Source organism: Aplysia californica, unplaced genomic scaffold, assembly GCF_000002075.1.
Source record: "Aplysia californica isolate F4 #8 unplaced genomic scaffold, AplCal3.0 scaffold00304, whole genome shotgun sequence".
Taxonomy (NCBI): Eukaryota; Metazoa; Mollusca; class Gastropoda; order Aplysiida; family Aplysiidae; genus Aplysia; species Aplysia californica.
Genome location: NW_004797574.1, coordinates 334900 through 344048, shown reverse-complemented (window position 1 = coordinate 344048; position 9149 = coordinate 334900). Strand labels below are relative to the sequence as shown.

The following is a 9149-nucleotide window of genomic DNA, read 5'->3' as shown; positions in this document are numbered from 1 at the left end:
ACACACACACACACAGAGTCATATACAGACAAACAAGACAGTAAGGACGAGCTTAAAAACGAGTAAGGGTTTCATTAGTGTGTACATTTGTTTGGTTATACAGAGAAAACTCTCCATGTCTTTTAAAGAGACTGAATCTGAATAAGAATCCAAAAACTTTTTAACTTCGATTTTCTCACAAGTGAATGTACGTGCGCGCTTGTACATGTGCGAGAGTGCATGAGTCATGCGTACATAATATGGTCACTTTTAAGCACAAGGGGGCTATCCCGAAAAATGTTGTGAAGAGAAAATCGAAGGTAAAGTGTTTGCCCCTTATTCAGTTTCTTTACAAGTCAAGGAGAGTTTTCTCTATAACCAAACAAATATACACCATTGAGACCACCAAACTTATTCTATGGGTAGGGCAATGCCCACTTTTGGCGTAGGTCAATATACCTGGAAACCTCCGAAATCTGGGTTAGCCCGCTCGTCCTTAACAGCGACCATAATATGGTCGCGGGATATGGTCGGGGGTTAAAAGAAATCTTGACCTACACCAAAAGTGGGCATTGCCCTACATATAGGAGAAGTTGGGTTTCATTAGTGTGTACATTTGTTTGGTTATACAGAGAAAACTCTCCATATCTTTTAAAGAGACTGAATCTGAATAAGAATCCAAAAACTTTAACTTCGATTTTCTCAAAACAGCATTTTTCGGGATAGCCCCCATGTCCTTCAAAACGACCATATATATGTATGATCTCCTACATTCGTTCCTGTACTCACCAAAGGCCACGAGGACGCAGAAAAGCAGCGCTGACGTCACCCTCATGACGTGGCCAGCACTCACGAAAAGAAATCACACACGTGCGTATCCCCCTGTTCCCCTGTACTGTACCCTGGACACCAGCTCACGCAGACTCTCTGTCTTGAACCCTGGCGGGGGGTGTTATCCTGGGAAAGAAAACAGGACAATAGAATAATGACTGCTCTCTGCCATGGGGGAAGTTATCCTGAATGAGAAAACAGGACAATAGAATAATGACTGCTCTCTGCCATGGGGGAAGTTATCCTGTAAAGGGAAAACAGGACAATAGAACAATTACTACTCTGTACCATGGGGTGGGTGCTCTGGTGTGGTTTGCTTCTTCGTTCCTACCAAACATCTATCGTCCTTATCTCCCCTCCTTTTTTATGTTTGTTACTCTCTTGTAACACCTCTAATCTTCTGGCGCTCATATGACCTCATGCAGTGGCGAGCGCTGTAAAACCTCTACTAAAACAAGAAAAAAACAATAAAGTACCATGGGGAAAGTTATCTTGTAAAGAGAAAACGGGAGAAAGATATCATGTAAAGAGAAAACGGGAAAATTAGATAAAATTACAAGTTCTATTCTCTGGGGAAAGCTATCCTGCAGGAGGGAAAGAACAGAAAATTATATAATCACTGTTCTGCATTCTGGGGAGAATTATCCTGCAAGGTAAAACTGGAAAAAACACAGTTATGTACTGTTTATTTACTTTCTTGGTACGTTTTTAGTTTTGGTAGAGGTTTTACGGCGCTCGCAACTGCATAAGGTCATATGAGCGCAAGAAGATAAGAGATGTTACAAGAGAGTAACAAACAAAAAGAAGAAGGGGAGATAAGGACGATAGAGGTTTCATAGGAAAGAAGAAGCAAACCACACCAGAGAACGCTGCAAGAGAGAATAGAAAATAATCATACATATAATATATAAATATATTCACCAATCATAACCAAGAAAAGGCTGAACTGTAAAGTACAGCCAACTAGCACAACGACGGACGCACTTGGTTAGGAACAGAACTGAAAACCCCCCACCCCAAAACGTTCTGGGTTCTATATTATATTCCAATCTACAGATAGTTAAAACCATTCAGGAGGCCAGTTGTTTCAACTGTACCAGTCAGTGCCCACATGGGCTGATTGGTACACTGTATCCCAACAGATAGATATTCAAGAAAAAGAAATTCTAAATTCCCGACGAGAGATTCGAACTCACGCATCCTGGGTACTTTTTTGTTGCAGTTTTGGTAAGTGTTTTACGGCGCTTGCAATTGCAATGTGTCATATGAGCGCGTGGGACACATTAAACGTTTTCAGTTGGTAGGGATTTTTGAATTTTGTCCGGGTGGCGGCCCAAGCTTACTGTTATCGACTTAGGACCACCGAGGGATCTTTAACGTGCGCAACTTCCGAGATTTTTCGCCTGGGTACAAAAGCAAAGAGCCAAACTTAAGATGAAGAAATGAACATCACCAAGGCGACAACCAACCACTCACGTCGTAAAAGCCAAAGTGAAATAACAGCAGTGCCCGACTACGGTCTACGAAACATCTCTGGCGGCAGGCGTGACGTTATACACATACATATATATATATATATATATATACACACCGCATTATTTAAAAAAAAAACCAGAAGTCACGGCCTCTAACGCTTCAGCATCACGAACACACAAACGGAACTGAGAGAAAACAAGCGAGTCAGATGAAGAAAAAAAAGTAGGTAAGCACAAAGAAAACACTCTCGTGGAACAAACAAAACCCCAAACACTTTCAACTTTGTTGTATACAAAGGGTTTTTTAAAGCACATATCTACAGGGCAATCGGTGTGCTCAACGGCAATACAACTACTGTCACGATTCACGACAAAGCACATGTTAGACCACAGCTTCACTACGAATTCTACTTGAAATAACTGAAAGTCAACCCCCCCCCCCCCCCCCAAACCCACAACCACCCATACAACCCTGCAGATCACGCTAGAGGTACATGAAAGTGATCACGTGACTTGCATCCACGCAAGGAAAACAAAATGAAATGGAGAAATTGTATTAGTTTAACGGCCAGATCAACACTGTAAGGTTATTTAAGAGGCGGGACCTCCGAGTCTAACGTCCATCTCCGAAAATGACCGAGCCAAGTGGGAAACTCGTGTAGTAAAATGCCTTTCGCAAGGACACAACGTCGAAACGAGCTGAGATCCGAACCCGCAATCTCACGATTATGAGTCCGGAAGCCTAACTACTTGGCCACCGACGCCACAGTAAAAAACAAAAGAACGAATTGAAAACAAAAACACGGCTGGGGGCACAAACCAAGAGGCAGGTAACAATCGAAACACTACACTTCCCTATAATATGCCCGAGAGGAAAACAAAAGAGCAAATTGGAAACAAAAGAGCAAATTGGAAACAAAAGAGCAAATTGGACGGAAACAAAAGAGCAAATTGGACGGAAACAAAAGAGCAAATTGGAAACAAAAGAGCAAATTGGAAATGTTGACACGGCTCGAGGCACCTACCAAGATTCGGCTGCAGTAAAAACCACACCACTGATCTACAGACCCGAGAAGATAGCCACAAGTGTGCGAGGATTATTACAGATCTAATCAATAAATAGACTCCGTCCTTATCCGAAAGCTCATGTGACTGAGCCGGCTCTCAGCTGATCGTTATCACACCGGCCCAAAGTTCAGACCACTCTATCGCAAAGAAAACTTTTGGTGATCAGCTAAGCGAGGTGTCTGTATAATAATATGAATATGACTTATGTTTTCGTAGGGAACAACCTTCAAGCAAATACAAATAAGATGAAAAAAGTATTATTTCCTTGAACAGATCCCCTGCCGGTTTCTTTCTTTTCTTGTGAAACTTCCCACCCGTTTTCTCAGGAACCATATAACGTCGTCAACGTCTTCACAAGCCCCTGTACTTCCCCACACTAGAGCTCAAATAAACTTCCTGATCCCCCCCCCCCCCCCACGTTTTCTTTTTCCAAGGAAACCAACGCACAGAAAGCACCCACGTCTCGGGACCAGCGCTTGGTGTGTGTGAGTGTGCGCGTGTGTGTGTGTGTGTTGGGGGGGGGGGGGGTTCTCCGGGGGCCCGAAGAGGGGCCCCCAATTTCCCCTTTTCCTTGCAATAGGTCTCGGGTTCGAATCCGGAGAGCGACGGAACATTTTCTTCACTAAAAAAATCCTCTCTAAACTTCCTATCTGGGTTTAGAAAAGTATCGGTTGTGTCTCTTTGGACCGTTTTGGCCACAGCCCCCTAATGATTATAGATACCTCTGTGAGTGAGATGTTTTCTTGTGGAGTTTTTTTTTTTAGGGGGGAGGGGGGGGAGCGTTTTACGGGGCTCGCAACTGCATAAGGTTATATGAGCGTGCGGGACACATTAAACTTTTTCAGTTGGTAGGAAATTTTGAATTTTGCCCGGGTGGCGGCCGAAGCCTACTCTTATTATCGATTTTAGACCACAAAGGGATATTTAACGTGCACGCTCATATGACCTTATGCAGTTGTGAGCGCCGTGAAACACTTACCAAAAAAAAAAAAGAAAAGAAAAGAAAAAAGGTCACGTGATGCGCCGTCGCACGTAGGAGACCCGGGTTCCATTCCGGAACGGGGAGACATTTTTATCGAGTATCTCGGTCTGTCTACTGGGATGTTTTATCGCTCTCAGCCCAGGTTAACCCTGGCCTGGCAAGCAGGGTCAAAGTACACATCCTAAATCATCCAAATTGTGTCCATGGGGGCGCAAAAACACAAGCTACATTTACATAAGATCAATCAGCTGCGCTCACAAACCGTCCAGACGTATCATTCAGACATCGCTGAGTAGAACGATAATGTAATCAGTTTCGATTTGAAATGAAAAGTTCAGCTTTATGACACTCCCAAGTGGTTCATGCCAGAGCAAATAAAAGTCAATGCAGAAACCCGTCCTTGTTTGGATCACTTTAAAATGTAGGTGATTTTTACGCCCCCATCCAAATAATTTCGGTCATTTAGGACACAGTTTTAGTTTTAGTAGGCGTTTTACGGCACTTGCAACACAATAAGGTCATACAAGTACCGAAGATAAGAGGAATTACAAGAGAGTAACAAAAACCAAAAAAAAAAAAGAAGGAGGGGAGATAAAGACGATAGACGTTCGATAGGAAAGAAGAAGCAAAACACAGCAGAGCACCCGCCAACCACCCACATTTAGGAGACAGGCTTTGACCCTACCTGCCCGCCAGGGACGCAATGTCCCAGGACATGGAATAAAAATTCTCCCAACAGGGGAATCGAACTCAATACTTCTACGTACGATTGCGAACACGCGTAATCATTACACAACAGACATTGGGGTTACCTTTTTTATTCAGGCACAGAGAATGATCAAAATGAGTAGATCTAGAGGGAGAAGACCACACAAAAACGCCTACAGACCTCACGCGGGAGCCAAAGTACAGAGTTGCTCGCAACTGCATAAGGTCATATGAGCGCCAGAAGATTAGAAGTGTTACAAGAGAGTAACAAACATAAAAAAGAAAGAGGGTAGATAAGGACGATAGATGTTTAATAGGAAAGAAGAAGCAAACCACACCAGAGCACCCGCCAACTACCCACAGGGGGGGGGGGGGATGGGAGAAGAGAAGTATCTTCAACCTTGAAGAAAACAAATCGACGAACCATCGTTACAGCTTTATAAAACTGTGCATTTTTTTCTGTTTTCATTAGAGTTTTACGACACTGGCAATAACAGATAACATTTGTATAGCGCAAATCCCCGCTCAACAGAAAGCTCTATGCGCTTCACAATACAATTAGGTCATATAGAAATTAGAATATAGGATTAGAAATGTTACAAGAGAGTAACAAACGTAAAAAAGAGGAGAGGTGTTTAATATAATAAGGACGATGGATTTTTTTATAGATTAAAAAAAAAGCAAACAACACCCGAGCACCCGCCAAACGCCCACTAAAACCGTTCTCCTACACATGCATGCACCATAAAGGCAAGAATCACAAGGGGACATCAATACATTGCCCTTTGAGTTCTGAGCAAAGAGAGACACACCGACACAATAGCGGGCCTTTAGTGCAAGGTGGAAGTAAGACAAGACAACAACAACAACAACAACCCCCCCCCAAAAAAAAAACCCCAAAAAAAGAATAAATTGACGGGATAAATAAGAGCAACCAGTGGCACTCTCCATCTATCCACTTATACGCCACACAGACGAATTAATTAACGGAAAAAAATTGTCGAGTTCGGGTCAACTTCCAAAGGGTAACGTCCCACCACCGGAGCACAGGGGAACAGCGACTCTTTAAAAACAGGGGGAAAAATGTGTCCTGGGGAACAGCGACTGCCCTAAGCGAATACCTATATGTTCTGTGAAATGATCCCAAGTAGAAATTCGTGAGCCAGTGTGTTTTTGTATTTGTCTGATTGTTTTTTGGGGGTTTTTTCTGGTTTCTTTTTTTGTCTCTCCATTTCCACACTATTGGTGCACACACGTACATGTATGCTCCATAAAACGACTTCCATCATAAATCCATTTGCATGTTTGTTTATTTGGTGTTTTGGTTTTCATCTTATTTTTGCTGAAATGATACACACACGTACATCAATGCTTCATAAATTAATGACTCCCGTTAAAATTCGTGTGCGTGTTTGTTTGTATATTTGTCAGTTTGTTTGGTGATTTATTTTCATTGTATTTGTACTTTGTTGATAGACACACCTACATGTATGTTTAATAAAATAAAACCTATATAAATGTATGTGATTGTCTGTGTGTGTGTGTGTGTGTGTGTGTGTGTGTGTGTGTGTATGTGTGTATGTGTGTGTGTGTGGGGGGGGGGGGGTGTGTGTGAGTGTGATCATGTGAGTAAGAGTATGATCGTGTAGGAGTATGATAAACCAATCATGGAGAAACAATACCAAATCGGAAAACAAAGATAAAACGGAGAATTGCAATCGCTGCATCTAAACTGAAAATGATAACATCCACCTGAAGAGGACAATGCAAAGAGAGAAAAAAAAAAGTTCAAACTTTAAGAACATTCTAGATACGGTTTTCAAACTTGCTACTGAGCTGACAACATTTTAAAAGAAATTTTTCTTTACAATTCTCCCTGCGACATCTCCTCATTGCTTTACGCTGTGATCAACTTCTCTCTTTTTTGTTCCTCCTTAGGAATAGATTGGCGGGAGATTTGACCGAGCTCTATTAAGCTTACTGAAATCGAGACGAAATGTTACATGCTTGGTCTAATTGTTTTCGATACTGTAGACGATTACTCCAAATTCAACTGTAACAAAGAAATATAGTAAAAACCTAGTCGCTGTTCCCCGGTAAAATGACGTCATGAGTCGCTGTTCCCCGGCGCAGCCACGTCCCACAGTGACATGTTAAGCGTCGTGTGCATGGGTCTGTCATTCGGACCTGCCGATTTTTTTCCTTCAATAAAACCCCATGCGACACCATTAAGATCTTTTGGGAAGCGGGCTTCCGACCCTGCCTGTCAGGAGAACTTTTTTAATAAAAAAATAAACCCCAATTCTATACGATTTAGATCTTTTGGGGAGTGAAATTCCGACCCTGCCTGTCAGATTGTCAGGGCCAACCCGAGTTGAGAGGATACAACGTTCCTCCTGAAAGACCCAGACACTTGATAAACATTTCACCCCACTCGGGAATCGCACCTGGGTCACTTGCATGTGTGTGTGTGTGTGCGCGGGAGTGTGTGTGTGTGTGTGTGTGTGTGTGTGTGTGTGTGTGTGTGTGTGTGTGTGTGTGTGTGTGTGTGTGTGTGTGTGTGTGCGCGCGTGTGAGTGTGCGCGCGCCTGTGTTCGAGTGTGTGCGCGCGCACGTATGTGTATGTATTCTCAAGTCTCAAGTGATCCAGTTTATATCAAGTCAATCTATAGTGTTATACATTGTTCAATCTATCTCTATCAATCTATCCCTTTCTTTTAAACGGCGTCGGACGTCTAGCCGTTATTATGGGGTGCCCACTATGGATAGGATCGGCCGACCGGGCCGATCGCACGACTCGGTCGCCTAAAAAAACAAACGTGTTTGTTTTCAGTTTAAGGCGATCGAGTCGGGCGATCGAGTCGGGCGATCGACCCGATCCCGCCGTAGTGGGCACCCCATCTTTGCCTCCCACAATCGTATCAATTACATAAATGTGCCACAACGTGGTGGAGTCAGGCGCTCGTCAATTTTTGGGCCATATGGAGTTATTTGTATCATTTTATATCCTCTCCATTGGTCTTGCTTCTGACCAAAAAAATATTAAAATACCCATCTATCTTGAATAGAAGTCGAAATATTTGGGATTGAAAGTGGTCAGGCCGCCTGCTTTCAGACGTGAAATCTGCGAGAAAATGGCCGCCAAAGTACGCCGACTGTCATAGCGAGACAGTCCAACGAAGCTGAAAATTTACATTTTTGTATTTTTTAATCAACTATTTTCAGTAAAATCCACACATAAATATGTTTTTAATGGACCTAAAAGGTGTTGAACCATTTTTTTTAATTCGAAAAAAAAAAAAAAACACCCCACAATCCCAAACCGGTGGGGAAATGCCGGTTTCTTTGATTTCCTTAACTTGACGAGAGCCTGATTTCACCACGATGCCTCACAAATGTTCCCGTTGCCTCGGTCCTGTCGAAGATGGACGTTGAACTCGAAGGTCCCGTCTCTAAAGAACTCACTCAGCCCTGGGGTCAAGGACCCGGTCTACTGGCTGTGCTAGTGGCTTAAGGTGTTTTTGTAAAATCGGAAGAAAAAAACAACACAAAATCAACTGTAATCGCCGCTCTATTTTACACACAATTTTTTTTGTCATTACATGGACTATTACCGCTTACAGAATTTGAAAATATTTGATAGTCGGTGAGATATTGCCATTTGAAAAGAGTTAACAATACGCACGAAAAAGTGGCTTGGAAAAAAGACCAAGTCTCGCTATTATTTTCCACTCCGCTACCACGTTCTAAATTATTTTCAATTGTAGGTTTTAAAAAAAAAACCGCTGCGCTTGTAATAGTCTGTTTCTTATAAAGAAATGGCCAGGGGTCACTCATAAAGTATAGTCAGTTCTTATTTGATGTGCGTGTTTCCGTTATTAAGCAGCAGAAATGTCCACCCCGATACTGTTGGGGTCAGGGCCCAGCGCAAAAGCGCGCAACACGACAATCTCTGACTCAGGAGTGAGTGGGGCGCAACACGACAATCTCTGACTCAGGAATGAGTGGGGCGCAACACGACAATCTCTGACTCAGGAATGAGTGGGGCGCAACACGACAATCTCTGACTCAGGAATGAGTGGGGCGCAACACGACAATCTCTGACT

The 9149-nt window shown here is 42.9% G+C and overlaps 1 protein-coding gene across 1 annotated transcript in view; it reads right to left on the bottom strand.

Moving 5' to 3' along the window:
* Window positions 1–9149, bottom strand: part of LOC101860584 — a gene marked incomplete in the record, with an annotated part of 125671 nt that overhangs the window by 106562 nt on the left and 9960 nt on the right. The window contains 1 exon segment of the mRNA XM_035970672.1: window positions 769–936. Within this exon segment, the coding sequence (XP_035826565.1) occupies window positions 769–814 (46 nt within the window).